We start from the raw sequence: 21,376 nt of genomic DNA, 5'->3' as shown, positions 1-21,376 counted from the left end.
ATAGGAAGCTGGTTTCACCAGAGAGACTGTTGGTAGCCCAGAGGTGAGTGTTCAGTAGGCTGGCTGGGAAGCTGGGGAGCAGAGGAGGCAATGAGGGAAAGAGAAGAGCAGATGAGTTCTATTAAAACCAACTTCCTTCTTCCACTGTGTTTGGCAGAGCAATATTATGTTTGTTTGGCTGGTGGGAAAGTGCTTCAGTCAGAAATAACACTAAATGTGGCTGTAGTTCCACATAAACCCTTTGAAGTTGCCACATTCCTGGTCAGCTTCAGCTTGTAAAGTGTTGTGGCCTTGACAATCTTCTGTTACAGACCTCTCCCATATAGAACAGCAATTCCAATTCCAACCTGCCCCAGATTAAGGAATGCTCATTTCCAAAAGGGTTTAAGCACCCCTCAGTGTTTTATGCAACAAATGCAGGCGTGATTCTTGCTCTTGAATATTTTGAGAGTAAGATCCAGCTGGACACAGCCCAGAGAGAAGATCTGCAGCTGGTTCAAATGGTGTTTGCTTCTGTTCCCAATATGCAGCTTATCCTTCCAGGCAGTAACTTTGAAATGAGAGCAGATACTTACCCTTCTTCTCTAGTACTTATCCACATCTTCTCAAAGACTGTGGGTATCATGTCTCTGCAGCTGGAGGTGGCAGAGCTGCCAAAACCATTCTTTCCCCATGAAGCAGTTGGTGTTACTGCCAGGCTCGTCTCACAACACACTGCAATTCCTAATTCCTGATGGCTGCAGCGAGTTGGTCTGTTTTAAAACATGGTATCATCAGTCAGGATGGCAAACACTCCCACACCTGTCAGGACAGAGCACCCTTCTTTCCTGTGCTGTGAGATTAGATCCCGGAGGGCAGAAGTGGAGCACATTACTAGGAAATTGTCATCATCCCTCTCATACTTGTTCCCTTCCTGCACTTACTGAGATAGTGCATTGTGTGCTCTCCCTCCAAAGCCTGCCCAGGCGTGCCTGAGCCATCTCTAATGCCTGACTGACTGCTCTCAGTGGTGAGGAGGCTTTTTGCTTCAGAACTGCTGTGTAATGAGCATTCAGTCAAGCACAAAGTTACGATGTAGTGACCATTCCTTAACGGCTTTACATGTAGTAGTAGAACGAGGAGCAGCCGCTGCTGACCTGGAGCTCCATTTTTCAGCTCTGGTGGGTGCTGCGGATGTGGAAGAAAAATGGGAAGAACCCAAGCTGGTGAGCAGTTGCAGAGGTGACAGGTGCTAATAAGCTGCTTTGGGTTATCTGTGCTCATTTAAGCTGGTACAAAACATTTCATCTGGATTCTGTTGCTTCCTGCTAATGAAGTATCCCAGGTGTGTTTGTAGCAGTGCAATTCCAGAGCACAGATTTCCAGCCAGGGTGATTCTCTAACAAGATGAGTGGTACTGAGGTAATTCATGTTTAGGAAAGGGACAGATGGTGCTTGTTACACCTCTTACCACACTGCTTTGCAGGTGCAGATGTGTTGGGGTAGGGGAAAGTTGGGCTCATGGAGTGCATCCTTCTCTCTCCTGACAGAGCAGTGCAGTTCCATAGCTCTCCATTCTTGGTGGAACTGTGTTTGTGCTGCTGTCTGATGAGTGCTGAGGCTTTTATGCCCACGGATCTGAGCATTTTTGTTTGTCAGCACATGTCGCCATGTGGTGTCTCAAACTGGATTTTTTTAATGGACAAGGGCTTTTGAACAATGTCCTGCAGCCAGGACATCTTAGTTTGTTGTGGGAATTCAGAATTGCTGAAAGTGCTGCCTGGAAATTTCTTCTGCGAATGGTAGTCCACAATGGTAGTTCACCAGGTGTTCTGTTGAGCAGACATTGACCTGCTTGAATTGGGGATGGGCCTGTTTCCTCCTCCCTGGTTACAGAAAGCAAAGAAATTCATCAGCAAACTGTGCTCCTCCAGCAGTGTCTGGGGACTGTAACTGTGGCTGGAATGACTCTGTACCCCCTGGCCCTATACTGGCTCCGTGGGTTCTGTCTGTTGCTGGGTCTGATTTCTATGAATTTGGCCACTGCATTGAGGGATGTTTGTCCTCAGGCCCTCCATAGAGTCAGGATCTTGCCCTGTCACCTGCGAGCTCTACAGCAGTTCCAGGTCAGTACTGGGAAGGTAAATGCAGTACCTACAAACGAAGTGTCCTAATGTGTCCACCCTAATGGGAGTGGGCCTGTCTCACCTGCCCATCAGTTACATTATTTTCCTGAGTCCCTTGGGCAAAATTTCTGTCTGCCTGTCAGGAAGCTTCGTCTCCTTCACCGCACCTACCTGAACTGCTTTGTTCTACAGAAAACAGGATAAACCAACATCCAAGTCTGGAAGCTTGTTTATGAAGCTGTCCATGATTACAGAGCCTGCCACATGAAGTGGTGGTTGTCCCAAAAGCTGCCTGCCATAGCCGGTGCGTTTGATGTCCTGATTTGGAGAAATCAGTCCTGATTCTCTGATGTGCCCTACCAAGCTGAGGGGGGAGCACTTACTTCCACCTTGCTGTTTCTTACCTCATGTAAAAGTTATGTGGGAGGGGAGGAAGATTTTCTTGAAGGTTTGCTTCCCTGCAGTATTCATGTGGATAGGGTTTCTTTTCCGAGCTGAGTGGGTACTTCTAGGAGATGATCCTCTTTCTCTCCCTTCTCCCTGATTTGTGGAAGTGGCTGAGGTGTTGAGTGGCATTTTTAGGGTGCAGTAGGTCACTGTGCACAGTAATGTCTGGGGCACTTTCTTGCGCCTTCCTCCAAGTCGGTCAAGAGATGGAAACTGCTCCTGGTCTGTAGTGAGCCTGGACTAGTCAGACTGTTCTCCCTGCCTGCAGTCATTCTCATGTTGTTCCCTGGTATTCCTCAATCTTAAATTCTCTTTCCCCCACCTCCCTCTCTTCAGTCTCTGCTATGTATCTCCAGTTCTTTTTGTCTCTGAACATCCCTTCTGGTCTGTTTCCAGTATGTTTGTTCAAAGTACAGCCTATTTGGTGTTGCTATGGATGCCAAAGGATATTTGGTTATCCCTCTGTATCTTGGACTGGAGTTTGTGTGGAAATCCTGTTGAACGAGCTGCCTGTAAAGATCACCTGGGCCTGGCTTAGAGCAATGCACTAGGCACAGAAGGCAAACAACCTGTGATGACAGACTGGCTTAATCATTAAGCAGCACCTTGGGCTGCTCAATGATGGCCTACTGCTAGAACCTGGTGTGAGATGGAAAAATGCAGCTTCCCTGTTCTCTGATAAAATCTGCCAACTCAAGATGCTTGTGAGGGAGCAGTCTCACTGAGTGACGTGTTGGAGGTGAGACTGAGAAGTTCTGGGTGTGGAAAATTCCTTCTAATGGCTTGGCTGCTTCCTAAGGTCAGGCCATATTTTCCAGGGGTTTTTTTCAAACTATTATTAAAAAAAGGCAGAAAAATTAATCACAAAGAGCGTTTCAGTAGCATGAAGCTACTAGTAGCATGAAGGACCTCCTGGTGTGCAGGTGGACTGAATGAAGCAGCATGAGAAAGTGACTGTGATTTGTTCCCTTTCTTATCCATACTCACCTTAATAAAGAATTCACTGTGCAGCTGCTGTTAAAGAGTCAGTATTTCTGTTAGTAACTGCCTGGTTGATGTGCTTGTCTGATGAAGGAGATGCTATTTGCCATTGCATCTGAGTGTGCCAGCCAGGGAAGAGGCTGGTCCAGAAAAGCAGGTCAGGTAGATGGAGTGTCCATTCTGCTCTCCTGCCTGCTCCTTGCTGCTGACCTTCCAAAAGATGTGAGGCTCCATCTGGAAATGTCTGAGGAGAGCTGGGCTGGGTGCTGTGTGGAAATCAGGCTGCAGCAGAGAAGACACTAAATGTGAATTCATATTACTGTAATATTTCATCCCCCAGACAAGTAGGGAAGGATGCAGATCAGTCTTTGAGTGCAGGAAGGCTAGCAAGTGTTTTTGTGGCCTCTTGCTTGTGCCTGTTTTCTCATCTGGATCTCCAAGAGAAAGCTGGTTCTGGTACCCCTTGCTGGTCTCTGTTGAAGTGTGAACAGATGCTTGCTCATGGAGCTGCTTTGGCACCAGTTAGTGCCTGCAGCTGAGCAGCCCTGTCCCAGTGGAGCTGACACTTTCCACAGAGGTATTTGCTGACATTCTCATGCTGGGCTTCCCTCCTTTGCCTCCCCGCTGTGGTCTGCAGGGTCAGAAAGCCTTGGATATATTTCTGTGCTAAGTTTCTAAGACTGCTTAGGGTATGTGAGTTGCAGGTGAATTTATCTACATAGTAGGTGCACAGATATGGAGATGAGCTGTATGGGTATGTGTGGTGCTCTGCAGCCCGGGAACTTAATGGAATTTTCCCATCTCTACTTCATGGTGTAGCACTCCAGGGTGGATCCTGAGGAGCTGTTCACCAAGCTGGAGCGGATCGGCAAAGGATCGTTTGGTGAAGTGTATAAAGGGATAGACAACCGCACCAAGGAAGTGGTTGCTATCAAGATCATTGATCTGGAGGAGGCTGAGGATGAGATCGAGGACATTCAGCAGGAGATTACGGTGCTCAGCCAGTGTGACAGCCCCTACATTACCCGGTACTATGGCTCCTACTTGAAGGTAGGACAAACCATGGTGATTCCTTGCCAGTAGTTTGGGAACAGGGAGGGCTCCTCTGTGGATGCTGCAGTGGATGGTGGCACAGGGCACTGGAAAGTGATGTGTGAGTGGCAGCATGGCAGCAGGAGCAGTGGTGGCTCTGCTCACTGCATCAATGTGCACTTAATAGCAGAGTGGGCTTTGAGACACTTGCTAAGAACATGGAAATGAAGTGCCCTGTACTGTGTGGTACCAAGACGAGGGCACTTCACTGGAGAGAAAATTATTTGTTGAAGACTGAACTTCCCCTGGTCTGACAATTCTGGAAAGGAAGTTGATGGAATACTTTTGAATACTAAGAATAGCTCAGTCTTAAGGTAGTACCACTGAGGGATTTACGCCTCTGAAAAAAAAGAGGAGGTTTAAAGTACTTAATGAGAAATGGTGAAAAGAATTTGGACTGGGTCTATGAAGGAGTGCTAATACTGCTTCCATCGAGAACAGGTTTAGGAATCCCTAATGGAAGCTGCGAGTAGTATTGATCAGAAGTGGCCTAGGCAGGCTGGCTTCTGGAGATGAGTGTAACAGTGGGACTACAGCAAACAGTTCCTAAGCTCCTCGGGTCCTGAATATTCCTTACATATTTTTCAAAGGCCATAATAGATTTTCTCAGCCTTCTGCTGTAGTTTCATGGACCTGCTGCTTATGTTCTGTTGGCTCCCTGTGAACCTCAGCATGGAAATCTCTTCTCTGAGGAGTGTCTTGCTGATTGTACTGTTCAAGCTGACAGCCCTGTTAATGAGATCAAAGGCTGCAATGCTCCCCTGCCATTGCCAAGAAGAACTTATGCCATATGAGCTGTTGGAGAGATGTTAAAGGGCTCTAACCTGGGAATAAACTTATCTGTGGGCTGGGCAGTCTGGTGCCTTTAGGGGCGCTTCCTCAGGTGAAACTGCAGACTGAGAGTTAGAAATGTGCTGAAGGCAGGTCCACCTCTGTAATGCTGTGTCAGCAGAAAAGAGGGAGCTGGGGGCTCCTTCCTTGAGCCCCTGAGAGCTGTAGTGTGCAGCATCTCTTAGATTGTGTACAGGACTGCTCTTGTGCCTTGCTGCTTCATGAGTGTTTCACTTTTTTGTCTGCTTTTATTACTGTCTTTGCTCTTGATTTGTGCTCTTGCTTGCAGGGCACTAAGCTGTGGATAATCATGGAGTACCTGGGAGGAGGTTCAGCCCTGGATTTGGTGAGTAAGTGGCAAGTTCTGGACTACAAAAAATACTGACTGAAGACTTGGTTTGTGCAATCCTCATAAGCCAGACACTCACTTGCCACATACCATCTTTTTGTCAGCCCTGTGCCGGAGGGATAAGCAGTGCAGGACAGGCATGTTGGTTATGCTTATCCCAGGACAGAGGGAATGCTTTCATGGAGCTCAGCTGTCCCAGCACTGTTGTCCAGCATGCTGTGCTGCTATATGAACACAGTGAACTGAAAAGTGACCAGCAGCCAGTTGGTTTTGAGCAGTGCAAATCTGTACTTCACCTAGTCAAGAGTTATGGTATTGCTCAGTGCTCACATAGCTCAGTAAAGACATGGTCTATGATTAAGTTACCCCCAATTTTAAGAGAATACAAATGCAGAATGTATCCATAGGCAAAGATCTGCTGCACTGTATTCTGTCACAGCATTTTTCTCTTCTCTTTAGGACAGTAATGCCCATTTTTCCAGAGCAATAACTAGTCATGTAGGGAAAACTGCTGAGCCTACAGTGACTTGGAGGAAGGTGTAGTGGGAGGATGTCATCAGCAGAAGTTACCTGAGTGTCAGAACCTCAGTTACTCCACTGAGAAGGCAGGTCTTGGTTAGAGGAGAACTGATGGAAAGGAGAAGAGCTTTGATACAGTACTCCACAGCCTGAGGGTTGATGTCTCAGAGGCTAAAATTCACTACTTGTATGCTAGCAGAGAGACCTGAACAAGAAAAACTCTTAAAATGTTCTGTTGGGCAATGTATTTCCAGGCCAAAGTGAGAGATGAACTGCTGTTTGTTTGGGAAGCCTGTAACAAACTGATAGACAAGCAGAAAATCCCCCAAAGTTTTTCCATTGAATACTGCCAGGTGCAAAGACCAACATTCTGCTTGTAGAATGTGCACCAGGTGTGCAAGAAGGTGCTTCCTGCTGAATATGACCTGCTTGGCCAAGGTTTCCAAGTAACAAACAAGTCCAAAGCATCAGTCACCCTCTTTTAAGTCATCTTTCTGCCTTTAATCAGCTGAAGCCAGGACCACTGGAGGAGACTTACATTGCTACTATCCTGAGAGAAATCCTAAAGGGCTTGGATTACTTACATTCAGAGAGGAAGATCCACAGAGACATCAAAGGTAAGATTGGAGAGCTCAGCTCCCTTTCTTGTAAGGGATGTTAGTAATATTATACTCAGAGGTGTTATATTCCACCATAATCTGCAAGGTTTCAAAGACTTTCTCAGTGCTGCTTTTCTTGTTGGCTTGCTGTTCTCTGAATCTGATGCTTGTCACTGTATCACAACTCATGCTTTTCATGTCTTTAGGATTTAGAGTAACAGCAAGGATCTGTAGCTCTCCTCTGGCACTTGGAGTTTGGACAGTCAGGGAGCTAAAGCAAAGGAGTCAGTGAAAGGCATGCTCAGATATTAGCTGACTTGTGTCTGGATATTTGCTTTGCTGCTGGACCCCAAGGGTGTGTGTGCTGGGTATTGCGGTTATAGCTCACAGCAGAAGTGAGCTGTCCTCATGCAGGGTTCACAGCCCTAGAAAATCAGGGCAGCTTGTGCCAGCTTATCCTCTTGCTGGTTTTTATAGTCACTGGCCACGTGCTGTGTAGAGAGAGCTGGCATCTGCCTCCTGAAGAGCAGTGTCACAGCGAGCCCAGAGCATCAAAGTGCTGCAGGGGGATGGAGGGACAGTGCTGTGGAGCTGGGACAGTGCTGTGGAGCTGGGACAGTGCTGGATGCTCACTGCTCTGACCCACTGCAGGAGAGGGTGTGAGCAGGCAGGGAGCAGAATCTTCATGCAGGGAGATTGGGAGAAAAGATTTCATTGTGTATGTGAGACTGCACATTTCTAGCACTGCACAAGATGTGTAGGGCTGGTGGCTGCCAGTGGTGGGGAAATGCTGAAAGTTGTTAGGTAGGGTCTCAGAATGAAAAGTCCTGCAGAAAACCCCCATTCCCAAACCTGCACAATGTTACAGTCTTATGAGTGAGTGGGAACTAGTACAAGAGCTCTTTAGAAGGATCTGCTATTTCACCTGTGCTGAATGCTACTCTGGAAAAAAAATCAAGAGCATTAGAGGCTGTGTCACCCTCCTTTCTTTGTGTGGCCAGGAGTCACATTGACTTGGTGTGGCCCTTCACATCTACTCCCTGCTCCTACCTCAGCAATAGTCCCCTTCTGATCCAACAAAGTGCATGAGCTTGTTCCACATTACCCAGTGGAGTTCAAAGCGGAGGATGGGTTGAGGCTGGAAATCCAGGCTGAGGGTTATCACTGGTGTGAAGGAGGATGGCATGGGAAGGCTCCACTCAATACTCGGTTCTGTGTGGGCTGGGGGTGATTCAGAGGCCAGCAGATTTAATTGCTTATTTGTGTGTCCAGCTGCCAACGTGCTGCTTTCGGAACAAGGAGATGTGAAACTGGCTGACTTTGGGGTGGCTGGACAGTTGACAGACACCCAAATCAAGAGAAACACCTTTGTGGGGACTCCATTCTGGATGGCACCAGAGGTCATCAAACAGTCTGCTTATGACTTCAAGGTGAGCTGGGAGCAGGAGGATTGCTGCTTGGGGCTACTATACAGGTGGTGGTGCTTGGACAGAAACAGGGATTGGAAGTGCTGCTTGCTGCAGGAATTAGTCTTTTCTGTTGTGATGCAGGGTCTGCTGGAGAAGTTTGTATATTAGACTTGAAATGCCACATCTGATTTATGTGATTAGCTGTCCTAAAAATGTGCTTTCATGTTGTAGAATTGCTCCTTGCTGTTCTGTGTTGTTCTTCTTCTCTTTTCCAGGCAGACATCTGGTCCCTTGGGATTACAGCCATTGAACTAGCAAAGGGAGAGCCTCCAAATTCTGACTTGCATCCTATGAGGGTTCTCTTCTTGATCCCCAAAAACAACCCTCCGACACTTGAGGGTCACCACAGCAAGCCCTTCAAGGAGTTTGTGGAAGCCTGCCTCAATAAGGATCCTAGATTTGTGAGTATTGCTGCCCACCTGTGAATTTGGGTGAAAGTCAGCAGAGGTCAAAAATTCCTTCAACAGGAAGGTGCCAGAATCCTGGAGTGAGAGACTTGCTGACCTTACAGGGTGGGCACATGAGCCTGGCAGAATTTCCTCATGAGGGGAGGTGGAGGGGCGGGCACTGATCACTCCTCTCTGATGGCCAGCAATGGGACCTAAGGGAATGCACGAGGCTGTGTCAGGGGAGGTTTAGGTTGGATATTAGGAAAAGGCTTTTCCCCCAGAGGACAGTCAGGCACTGGAACAGGCTCCTAAGGACAGTGGTCATGGCCCCAAGGCCACTAGAGTTCAAGGAGTGTTTGGATAACACTCTCAGGCACTTTGCTGGGGATTGGTAGCATTGTTGGGGGCTGTTCTGTGCAGGGCCAGGAGTTGGATTTGATGATCCCTGTGCATCCCTTGCAGCTCAGGATATTCTGTGATTCCAGTTGAAGTCAGTGAGTTGCGTGTTTAGTGTGCAGAGATGTTAGATGTGACATGCTTTCCTTATCTGCTCCAGAGGCCGACAGCTAAAGAATTGCTAAAGCACAAGTTCATCACACGCTACACCAAGAAAACCTCATTCCTAATGGAGCTCATCGATCGATTCAAGCGCTGGAAGTCGGAGGGCCATGGAGAGGATTCCAGTTCTGGTGATTCCGATATGTACGTACATGTTTTGCATGGAGGGGTGCTCCTGCTGCCCCTGCTTGCCCCAGGGTAGCCTACTGCAAACAGCTCAGGTCCTTTTCCCACCTGAGATCTCAACTTTGAGCTTTTGTTTGTGGGAGCAAGTGCTGCCTGAAGAGCCAGGCTGTTACCTCCTGTTCAGTGGGACCTCGTTCTCTGTTCTGGTCTTCACCTGTGGAGCCTCTTTGCTGAGTGTGAGGAATCAGGGTACTGACACGAAACAGTCTGTGTGTGACTAGTAGAACAGGGCTCTTGTTGCCTGTATTTTATGCACATTTCATGAACTACAAGAGCCCCAGGCTTTAGTAACTGTGGCAAGAGCTGTGTTTGTGTGTATTGTGTAGTCAAGGGTAAATCTTTGCACTGCCATGCAGGACAGTCAAGTTATGGGCCTTGGGTGGGGAAAGGGCACTTCATTGCCAGACTGGTGTCACAGAGCTGCTCTTCACCTGTAGTGGCAGCGACTCGAGTGACCAAGGACTCAGGGAGACTGGCTTATAACATCTAAGTCTGGCCCCTCACCTTGTGAGCTTGGATTGTCTTGAAATTCTCCTAAATTTAACTAGCACTAGAAACTTCTTCAAGCTGGCTGGATCAGAGAGGTGAATGTGGTTGTTCGGAAACATGATATAGTACTTAGCTGAGATCTCTTCGATGCTGCATATGTGCTGTAGAGACTGAAGTGGTTTCTCTTCATAATTTGTTCTGGGATAGGGAAAAGCCTGAAGGCCTGCAGCAATATGGCAGTCAGGTGGGGAGAACTTGTGACTCTGGGAAAGGGTGGGCAAACCCCCAGTGTATGGAACTGAGGCTTTGTCTTGACTTTCCCCTTTTCATTTGCAGTGATGGAGATGCAGAGGATGGAGACCAGGGTCCAATCTGGACATTCCCACCAACCATTCGCCCCAATTCCTTGAGCAAGCTGCACAAAGGAATGGCTCTTCATGGTTCCCAGAAGGTCTGTGTGCTGTCTGGTCTTTCTGAAGTGGACTGAACTGGCACAAGCTTTTGGATGTCTTGGGGAAGCCACCAGGCACTTGTCTTCTGTCTGAAATTTACTTCAGTCTGGCACCTAGGGCTGGTGCTCCCGAGGTGCCTCTTCCACATCATCAGGGTACTGTGACTTGTGGCTTTCCCAAGATCTAGTGATGGGATTGCCGTGGAGGGGCTGTGAATTCACCAAAGGCTTAGTACTTCATGTGCCCTGGGAGCTTGTGCTTGTAACTTCTTTTCTTGCTGCTTTCCAGCCTACTGAGCCCATCAAGAGGCAACCACGGTCACAGTGTCTCTCCACACTTGTTCATCCAGTTTTTGGGGAGGTGAGTAGAACCTTCTTGCTCTCTACTGGTTGGAGATGAAGAGATACCTTCAGATAAGTAAATAAGGAAAGATTTGGAGAAGGGAGGTGTGGTGGGGTAGCTAGTAGGGCTAAGGGAGTCTGAAGCATTTGCACCAGTGGAGGGGGCAAGACCATATGTGGGGAAAGTGAGTGTGTCCCTGGTGTGTACTGAAAACACTTGTGTTTGGAAGAAGGGCATTACCCTTCTGGTAATCTGTCTTTTGGTGAGGATCTGATAGAGAAGTATCTGTCTCCTGCCTGCATCTTAGGCTTGCTGATGCCTAGGCAGCTCCAGACTCTGATGTCCATGGCTGAAGTGCAGCTCCTGGTAGAGCAGATAGGTGCTTGAGCTGGCCCGTGACTGTGCATGTCCCCTGCCCTTCTGCTGTGCTGCTGCCCACAGCAGAGTTACTGAGGGGAAGGTAGGTGGGTTAGAGCAGGAATTGGCTTTGCTGGTTGCTAGGCCATTTCTTGATCTGTACAGACTGCTGTTGGTAGCAAGCCAAGACCAAGGAGTTCCCTGCCACCTAGCCTCTAGAAGGCAGGCAGAGAAAATGTGTTCAGAAAACCTACTCAATTCCCCTGCCTTGTGGTCTGGATGGGGATGTGGAGTTGAAGTAAGAGCTGCCATTAACGATAGGATGGTGTCTGTATCAGCAGAGAGGTGACAGCTCATCTTTCCAGCTGGGTGATGTTGTCAGGGAAGAGGAGGATAATCACAAGGGGGCTGCTGGCTGTGAGCTCTGGTTGCTCTTTCCAGCAGAAGGGTAGGAAAGGAGATTATGCTTTGGAAGAAATCAATTAGATGCTGCATGTCAGGGTTTTGTTCTTGAGATGCTGGTGACAGACACCCTTTCTCTGGTCCTGAGGAGTTACTCTTCTGGATCCTGATTGCATGGCCCAGCAGAGAGCTGAGCTTTTTCCAGGGATAGTTTCTGGACTTAACTCTCTTTTTTCAGGTTTATTGCTATGTGGAAAGAGGGTTTGCTGCGTGGCAGGAACCAGAGGTCATTTGGAAAACCAGGCTCTTGACACTGCTTCAGTTGGAAATTGGGAGTTTATCTAACTGGCCTCTTCTATGCTCCACAGGGCTTGACTTTCAGAGGTCGGAGCATGAGGCCAGTGACCTGGGTCTTGTAGGCCTAGAGCTGTGAGATGAAACTGCATTAAAACCATGTTGGTTTGTTTGTGCAGCACAGTCACTGATGTCTGGGTCTCTGCTCAGTTTAGGAGCCTCCTGGGGCAGAGTGCTCAGGGCTGTGACTGTAAGTGCATTTTTGTGCTTCTCCTTACTAACTTTGCTGCACCAGTTCCAGGCAGGAAGTGGCTTCTTGGACATTTCATTTCTGCTAGTTTGACTCCCTTGCCCCAGTTTGTTGATCCCCCTTTCCTTTGATTAGACTTTTGCTGGCTCTGCAGATCTGAGTGAAACTGGGAGCAGGAAAGGTTCTGGGCAGTCTCTGAAATAACCTGGCTTTTGTGTGCAGTAGAGAGGGCTTGAAAGAAAACTTCTCCAGGTTGGAAATCTGCTTCACTGCTGGTTGAATGTGTTATTTGCTATTGGTAGGAAACCAGAACTGAAGACTTTGTCCTCCTCACTCTTGTGTGATTGCAGTTTAAACCAGCTAGGCTTGATCCCCTCTTTCCCTAAAGGGGCTGAAGCTGGCCTTTGTGAATGGAAATCTGACTGAGATGTTCTTTGTAATCTTTCCTTTACCTTCCCTGAATGTGTGTTACTGGATGTTAATATTGAAAATGGCCTGTGAGGAGTCATTAACAGGTGTGGGCAACTGCAAATCTGGAAACATCCTGGGGTAGGGAGGTAAAAGGATGTTTGGGCCTAGTAAGGCTGAGCTCATTGCAGTGCTCTAACTCCCACAAGCCTCCAGAGAGCTCTTCTGCAGTGGGAACAGAGAGTCCAGCACACACTGCTCCCTCCCATCATAGGCTGCTGGGCAAGCTGAAGGTCAAGGGCTTGGCATCAAAAGCTGGTGATAAACTGACAACTTACCTCCAGGACAGACCCTTTGCTTACTCTGAGGTGGGCAGCCTTTGGTAGGTAGACATCAAATTCTTGGGTTTAGCATCACACCTATTTTTGGCTGTGAAATCTGTATCCTTGATGTGTAACTGAGTTGCCCTCCGTGTCCCTGCCACTTCTGACTGAGCAGAGGTGTGCATGGGTTGTTCCCACAGCTTTGTGGTAGGGAACAGGTGCCCCACTGAGGAGGCAGCAGCCCTTTTTGGCTGGGAACTGTTTGTTCCCAGCAGGGGCCTTGGTGCACAGGAACGACTGCAGCTGGGGATTAGCATTCACATTGTTCTGCTTTCCGAAGCACGGAGAAAAGGTGAGCTCCAGCAACAGGATAGGCTGATCCTGGAACTGAGGCAAAGAACTGCGAGGCTTGTGTAAAGCCCTTTAATCAGCAGGGCCTAATGAGAGCTTAATTGAACTGGACAGTGGTAAGCTGGCAGATGTTGCTGGTTCAACAGGATGCTTGATTGTTGTTCAGCTCCTTGTGTGATGGTGCCCTGAGGAAGGGGCTGTCATATCAGCAGCTTGTGGGAAGGAGATGGGGAACTGCTGCAGGGGGTGGAAATGTAGGATTTCCAACAAGGGACTCCTTCAGGCTCAGCACCAGTGACCTGTCAGGCATTCCTTCTCAACAGAGGTGTAGCTATTTCAGATTAACAGCTGGAAACATGTGCAAGTAGAGGCCTAGTCAGAGTGCACTGACCATGAGAGATGTGAACTGAGGCAGATGCTGCATGTGGGGGGCTTGGTGCATGGACTTTCTTTCCCTGCCCTCCTGGGTAAAGTTCTCTTAGAGAGGAATGTTGGAAGTGAAGGTGCTCAGGATCCCTGGTGTGGCAGTTGTCTGCCTTGGCCTCCCAGTCACTAGAAGCAACTCAAACTTTTTTATGGTTATTAAAAGGGGTGGTGACTAACTCCTGGCGTTGGATATATTCTGCCCAACCTGCCTGTGAGCCTGTGTGTCTGGGTGCTGGGCTGTCATGAGCAGCAAAGGTCATTGTACTGCTTCAGATACACCCAGAGTTCTTTGTGCTGTTACTACTTAGGAGTTTTCAGAGCTGTTGGTCCATTTCTTGTAACATTTAGTTACAAGAGTACATCCTGTTAGGTAAGGACTTTGATTGCCATAAGTACCTGGAGGCAAATTTGAACCCCAGACAGTGGACTTCTACTTTCCTGACCAACAAAAGGAGCTCTTTTTGGTTCATTTAAGCGGAATGTGGGTGCCCTCCTGCACCCTGGTGGAGTCATACTAAAAGGGAAAGGGCCTTAATGTCAGTGCTGCACTTCTCAACCAGTGCTTTCTGCAACAAAATAAGGACCTAATGCCCTGTTTCTGGGTTGCAGCTCAAAGATAAGCACAAGCAGACTGGAGGCAACGTGGGAGCCATGGAGGAGCTGGAGAACGCCTTTAGCTTGGCTGAGGAGTCCTGCCCAGGCATCTCTGACAAACTGATAGCGCACATGGTGGAGCGGGTCCAAAGGTGAGTGTCCTGCGTGTGAGCTGGGGTGGAGCCAGCACTGAACCACGTGGCTCTTGTGCTCCACAGCTGTGCAAAGGTCAGTGCCAAGCAATCAGGACAGACAGAAGGGAATATTCATGACAGCTGCCCTGATAGTTCCTATGGCACTTCTTTTAATTGCTTTCATTTAATGCAAACAGTTTGTCTGCCTCAGAAGTCAGGTTTCTGTAGTGGTGATGTATGTTGCAAGGCACAGAAAGATGCTGCTGTTCACCTTCATTCTGCACATATATCTATATACATCTGATATCCTGCTGGTCCCATTACCCAGGCAGCAAGGACTATGCAAAATCTCACTGGGATCACTTCTGGGATAGAAAGTTTCTGTTAATAAATATCTGTTTCATTGCAAGGAATGTGCTTCAAAGCACTATGTGCAGCTAGTCACTGCTTGCCCAGCTTTAGGTATACAGGAAAGTGTACTTTTCCTGGAGAGAATTACTTACTGAACCAGTGAAGGAGGGTAGTCTGGTAGAATTTAGTTCTTTGCCGGGTCAAACTTGGCTCCACTGGTGGCACCAGGTCCAGTCAAATCCATGTGTTGCAGGCACTAACACAGCTAACCTGGTCACAGATTTATCAGGCTTTATTTAACATGATTTTGGCTTTTTTCCCTTTCCCTAAATCTCACCCTTTCCTTATCAAGAGAGAAAGTTAACATTTGGCTCCTCCCTGGTTAGCAGGCTGGAAGTGCTTTATGTGACAGAAGAAGCTGTTCTATGCTCTGGCTGCCCCTGTAAACACAGCCCAAGCTCTACAGTCTTTACACCCTTGAACTTAGGCTTTCTAAGCCTTTCTTTCTGATGGGTTAAAGTTTGTGCCTTGTAACTCAAGTACCCATTGAATGGAACAGAATCAGTAAGGTTGGAAAAGCCTTTGACTGATAGCCACTGTGTCTACTAGACCAGAGCACTGAGTGCCACATCCAGCTGTTTCTTGAATGTCTCAAGGGGTGGTGACTCCACCACCTCCTGGACAGCACATTCCAATGCTTGACAACCCTTTACATGAAGAAATTCTTCCTTATTCCCAACCTGAACCTCCACCAGTGCAGCTTGAGGTCATTCCTCTTGTCCTGCCCCTTGTTCCCTGGGAGCAGAGTCCAACCCCCACCTGGCTGCCACCTCCTGTCAGGGAGTTGTGCAGAGCCACAAGGTCCCCCCTGAGCCTCCTTTTCTCCAGGCTGAGCTCCCCCAGCTGCTCCTGGTGCTCCAGCCCCTTTCCCATCCCCATTCCCTTCTCTGGACATGCTCCAGCCCCTCAATGTCCTTGGCATGAGGGCCCAGAACTGTACACAGCACTCAAGGTGGGGCCTCACCAGTGCCCAGCACAGGGGGGATGGTGACTGCCCTGGTCCTGCTGCCACACTATTGCTGACACAAGGGCAATTGCTGGCCCTCTAGGCCACCTGCACACATGCCAGCTCATGTTCAGCTGCTGTTGAGCAGCATCCCTAAGTCCTTGCCCACCGGGCAGCTTTCCAGCTGTTTTGCCCCAAACCTGTAGCAGTGCAGGGGATTGTTGTGACTGCAGTGCAGGACCTGGCACTTGGCCTTGTTAAACCTCACCCCATTGGTCTTGGTCCAGCCTGTCCAGATCCCTCTGCAGAGCCTTCATGCCCACCCAACTTGGTGTCATCTGTGAATGTGCTTAAGGGAGCCCTCAATCTCCTTGTCCAGATCATGGATAAAGACACTAAACTGGACTAGTCCCAACACTGAGCCTTGGGGAACCTTCCTAGTGATCAGTCCCAGCTGGATGTAACTTCATTCCCCACCACTCTCTGGACTCAGCCAATCCAGCCAGTTTTTAAGCCAGCAAAGTGTGTACCTGTCCAAGCTGTGGGCTGCAGCCTCTCCAGGAGAATGTTGAGATCATGGACTACCTGCAGAGCCTTTCCCTCATCCACTAAGGGGGTCACCATAGGAGATCAGACTGGTCATGCAGGACCTGCCTTTCCTAAACCCATGCTGTCTGGGCCTGACCCCCTGCTTGTCCTGTCAAGCAAAGAAGAGCTGTAGACATTAAGGACCAAATATAATGGCCATCCTAGAGGGATTCTGTTTCTACATCATTCAAGCTTCCAAGCAAATACACCATGGGACTGTGTAGAACCCTCATCTAATAATCACTTAATGCCAGGAAGAGAACACTCATTCTGCTGACTGACCCATAGAGGTCACAGAAGGTGTCCTGTGATATCTGTAAAACCTGAGCCTCTGACTGAGCAGGAGGTGCTCATGGATGTGTGGGCGTGACTGCAGACAGGTAGTTGTTACAGCATCATTCACTTCTGTCAGCCTAGAAATGACACTGCTGGATGGGGCAGAAGCACAAGATACTTGTTTTTTGGGGGGGGCTTGCAAAACCTCAAAGACCCGGTTGCTTTCTTACCATAAAACACTAGTGCTGAAAACTTCTTGTTAGGTGCAAACTGAATCTTGAAAGCCTGAAAAAGTGTCAAACCACCTTGGCTTTTTGTTAAAGTGCTGGTTTTGTCTGTCAGGACTTTATCTAGTAAAAACTGGCAGTGGCAATGGCAGTGGGGACAGAGCCACGCAGCCTGACCCCTTCCCCCACAGAGCTGCTGGTGGGTGCCTCTGGGCACCATTCCAGGTGAGAGCTTCAGCCAGCCAGTGCTGACCAGTTCTCCCTTGTCAATTCTTCCCTGCAGGTTTTCACACAGTCGGAACCACCTGACCTCTGCCCGCTGACACTCACACTCCCTGCTGTTGTCGTGAGGGGGAAGGATTTTTTCCAGCTTCATAAGAACTACATCTCTAATCCAGACCACCATCTGCCGTTGGATGTGACATTGTGATGGACTCCAGGACATTTCAGAGCCTTCATGTTAGCCGTGTTTCCATGATAACCCAGGGTGGGGTTTGCAATGCAAGTACAATTTAGACCTTTTGCAGAACCCGAGATGGGTGGTCTAATTGTTTTTACAATGTAATCAATGCAGTTTTTAATTGTTTTCCTACAATGGTTGTGTCCATTTTGGCTTGGTTTGATTCACAGCTTGTTTCTGGTAAATGCCTGGCTGCTGGAAAAAGGGAGATTCTCTTCCATTGATGTGTTTCACAGGCAAGTCTGATGGGTTTAGTCTCCTGCCCTTCCTAAAGAAGCATTTGTGAGCAGTTGTGTGTGAGTACAGGGATGGTGGGAAGCTCTCCAGGCATTTAGGGCCTCTGGGAGAGTGAGACCCACTCTCCAGTTGTTCTGGAGGATCACTTCAAGCCCTTCACACACAAGTAACAATGCTTTCCAGTGCTGCAGCAGCTGAGCTGATACACGGTTGCTCTTTCCCAGCCTGTCATTTCATAGGAGGATGGGTTTGCTGATTGTTCTGGTTTTGGCTCTGGGACATCATTTTGTATTAGGCTTTAGTTCATCTACTTCAGGCAACAGCAGAACTTGCCTTGGATCTCCAGGGAGCAGAAGGCAAAGTGGGTATGTTTGCTGTGGGAGCTGGTGGAGTTCCTGTCCTTGGCACTTCTGGCAGCTGAAGCAGCTCCACAGGCAGGCTGGGCAGTGCTCGTCTGAGCTGAGCAGGCCCACGTGGGGCAGAAGGGTTAAAAAGGGGAATGGGGGGAACACAACAGCTGCAGGCATCAGCAGGGCTTTGGTCCACAAGGCAGAGGGACACTACAGAGCAGGTTTTGATGCAAGAACCTGTGCTCTACATGAAGACATAAACTGGATGGCTGACAGCAGTGTGGTGGGGTTGGGGATTCCCAAAAGCTGCTCTAGGCCTCCCTCTCCTTCTCAACCTTCCCTTTCTGGCTCCTTCTTCAGCCTGGGATCTAGACTCACTGCAGCCAGGGCTCTGCTCCAGTTGACAAGTTGGGGTGGTGTTTGGTAGCAGAGAAGGTAAAGCATCTACTGCTGTGTTGGCTGCTTAAGGTATTCCAGCAGAGCCATCCCCAGGAGCTTTGCTTTCTGTATCATACTAGTTTATAAAGCAAATCTTTAATTCAGGTAAGCACACAGATCTTAAATCTACACTTTAAAGGTCTAGAAAAATAGACTTAGGAAAATAACCCCGGACAGCTGGTTGCTTAGAGAGCTGCTCTCTAACTGAAAAGAGATTCCCATGAAGTCAGCAAGAACTCAGCTACCCAGACCTTCCTGTCTGAGTGTTTGTGTGTGGATGATATGGCTCATCCCAGAGTCACTGAGAACAAAGGCTGGAGCTGTTCAGCATTTTTTTAATGACAGGCCACTTGGTTATAAACAAGGCTTGATTTTTGGTACTTAGATTCAGACCTGCAGACTTTAAGTGCTAGGCTGCAAGTAGCTCAGGAGGACCATACGTTCCCTCATCCTGGTGTATGGTGCTCACTTTACCTTATGACTGTCCTTTATTTGTCCTGATGGACAAATCCAGGCTCAGCAACGCTATGAACTTTACAGTAGAGAAGAGGTGCTGCTGTTGGATCTCTGCTGCAGAGCAGTGTTCTGTGGTGAGAGCCAGCTCAGAGCCTGCAGTTAGGAAGAACAGAACAAACCCACTTTTCCCTCAGGAGGAGAAGTTAATGTAGAGACAGGACACTTGGAGAGGGGGAAGGCAGAGGCTGCAGGCCAGCACAAAGGGCCCCTGCTGCTGTTGAAGTTGCTGTTCACAGCGGGAGCAAACCGTGTGGATAAGGTACCTGTATTATCACTCACATGCTCTGCAGTGTAACGAGGAAACTTTTTAAAGGAAACAATCCCCACACCCTTCGTCCAGTACTCAAAGCAACAATGGGTTTAGTTTTCAAAAACGTTGAAAGGGATCTGCCACTTTCAATAAAGTAACAAAACAAATGAGGCTGGTGTAACTGTGTTATTAGGGGAAGAGCATTGGTTCCAGCTGCTTTTCTCTGCATTTTTCTTGGTCTTCCCCTAAATTTTCCTCATGCATCTGTAACAGAGACCCCAGAGACAGAGCCAAGTACTTTGTGTGCAAGGATTACAGCTGCAGGCACATCAGCCTTTCCTGCTGGCACTCCAGGAAGCACACGCTGTTGGCAGAGGTATAGCTGTGCACTGGGGGCACACTGCAGTGTGGTTTTTTGCTGGAGTTTGTTTAGTTGCAGTCTTTAGAGTCAGGCTCGACTGGCAACAGGGTATCTCTGCCTTCCTCTGTCTCACTTTGCAGCTGGGAGGGGGCCCGAGTGGTGGCATGGGTCACCCAGGGAGGTGGTGGAGTCTCCATCTTTGGTGATAATCCACTGCACAGATGCAGCCCTGCATGAGCAGGGATTGAACCAGACAGCCCTGAGCCTGTGTGACCTCAGGGACAGCAGGAACACCCTGGAGATGCCACTTTAATTGTGTGTAAACCCTTGTGACTGTCCTTCCCTGGGCAGCAACAGAGGCGAAGGGCTCAGCTGCTGCTGTGACCAACTCTGCAGTGCTCCTCATCTGTTTATGCCTTGGAGCCAAGAAGCGGAACTGATTAATGTACTTCTGACTGTGCTTTTTGGGGGGGAATTTTGCTAAATGCCATGTGCTCAGCTCAGCAGGCTGTTGCCAGGACAGTGGTGATGAGCCAGCCTCAGCAGCAGCAGGAGTGCGGAAGCACAGGGTCAGTGCACCAGGTGCTCTGTGGGTGGGTGCAGCTTGTAGTGGGAGCGGTGCCTGATGCCTCATAAAAATGGAAGTCTGACAGTTAATGTCTCCCCAGCAATCAGGCACTAACCCTGCCTAGCAGAGGACTTGGCTCCTGGCACGCCAGCCCTTGTCCCCTGGCACAGCCGCGGTGCGGGCACTGCCAGGCACAGAACACCTGGAGCCCACGCCTGCTGCTGCTGCAGCAGAGCCAAAGCTGTGCTGCTGGGGCCAGGCTGAAGGACTGCACTGGTGTAACAGAATCACTGCTATGACCAGGGAGGAGAAGGGATCAGTCACCAGAACAGCTCCAGTCTGTTGGGTTAAATGTGTCAGGACTTACTGCACAAAGTCTGGTTTCTTAAGCAACAAAGCAGGACGGTGTTATCCTGGATGAAGGCCAAGCATGAAGAGGGAAATCTGTAGTGTAGGAGTTGTTCAGCCTGGAGAAGAGAAGGCTCCAGGGTGACAAGGGCAGGAATAGCTTCACACTGACGGGGCAGGGTTAGATGGGATATTGGGAAGAAATTCTTCCCTGTGAGGGTGGTGAGGCCCTGGCACAGGGTGCCCAGAGAAGCTGTGGCTGCCCCTGGATCCCTGGCAGTGTCCAAGGCCAGGTTGAATGGGGCTTGGAGCAGCCTGGGCTAGTTGAAGGTGTCCATGCCTGTGGTGGGGAGGGGAGGGGTGGAACTGGATGGTCTTTGAACTAGTGAGACCATGGCTATTAAGCCATGCAGTCCCAAATGCATCTTCCCCTCACATACACCTTAGCTCCATAGCAAGAACATAATGCATAAGGACCTGTTTTAATTCTGTTCTTGCCTAATGCTCCTGTTAAGGAAACTTCTCATGCTTGTAGTTAAGAGAAAAACAAGGTATTTCACAGAACTGATACACCACTGAAATCCCCACCACTTTTAAAGTTCACTGAGGTAAGGCAGCTGCAGTTTTGCTCGGAATAGCAAAGCTTTTGGCTTTTCTAGCCTGAGCTCCTGCACTATAAATGCACAGACATTTGAGCTCAGTATTCTCAAACCAAGAAGAGGCTTTTGCTGCCTGCTGTCCTTCCAGAGGCTCCTGGTTTAGAGACCCCACCTCAGCAGTTGCATCTTTAAGAAAGATGCTGAGCTGCAGGTTCAGCACAGGAGCAACTAAAGGATCATTCACTCACCAGCCCAAAAACCATAGGGAAAGACCCTTGCTCACTGTGGGGCAAGTGCCACTCAAGCTCCACAAAGGCAGCTCTGCCACCTCCTCCACACCATCCCCACTCTGTCTGGAGAGCACTTGGTACAGGGTGAGCTGAGATCCAGAGTTGTGGAAAACTACTGAGTAACTTGAACGTGGAATGGTGGGCCCAGGAATAAGAGGCTGAGA

At 48.8% G+C, this 21,376-nt stretch overlaps 1 protein-coding gene across 2 annotated transcripts in view; it reads left to right on the top strand.

Moving 5' to 3' along the window:
* STK25 (serine/threonine kinase 25) overlaps window positions 1-19,216 on the top strand; it is a 21,970-nt gene extending 2,754 nt beyond the window's left edge. For both annotated transcript variants that reach the window (XM_042024616.1, XM_042024615.1), the window contains exons 3-12: window positions 4,353-4,583; window positions 5,746-5,802; window positions 6,833-6,941; window positions 8,196-8,353; window positions 8,608-8,793; window positions 9,338-9,483; window positions 10,351-10,465; window positions 10,755-10,826; window positions 14,229-14,365; window positions 17,079-19,216. In XM_042024616.1, the coding sequence (XP_041880550.1) occupies window positions 4,353-4,583; window positions 5,746-5,802; window positions 6,833-6,941; window positions 8,196-8,353; window positions 8,608-8,793; window positions 9,338-9,483; window positions 10,351-10,465; window positions 10,755-10,826; window positions 14,229-14,365; window positions 17,079-17,118 (1,251 nt within the window). In that variant the 3' untranslated portion in view covers window positions 17,119-19,216. The remainder of the gene's footprint in view (window positions 1-4,352; window positions 4,584-5,745; window positions 5,803-6,832; window positions 6,942-8,195; window positions 8,354-8,607; window positions 8,794-9,337; window positions 9,484-10,350; window positions 10,466-10,754; window positions 10,827-14,228; window positions 14,366-17,078) is intronic.
* The last annotated feature ends 2,160 nt before the right edge of the window (window positions 19,217-21,376 follow it).

Source organism: Corvus kubaryi, unplaced genomic scaffold, assembly GCF_017639235.1.
Source record: "Corvus kubaryi isolate FWS band 111438036 unplaced genomic scaffold, C.kubaryi_AGA036_p1.0 37264, whole genome shotgun sequence".
Taxonomy (NCBI): domain Eukaryota; kingdom Metazoa; phylum Chordata; class Aves; order Passeriformes; family Corvidae; genus Corvus; species Corvus kubaryi.
The sequence above is the reverse complement of the archived record's forward strand: the minus strand, read 5'-3'. Positions and strand labels throughout refer to the sequence as shown.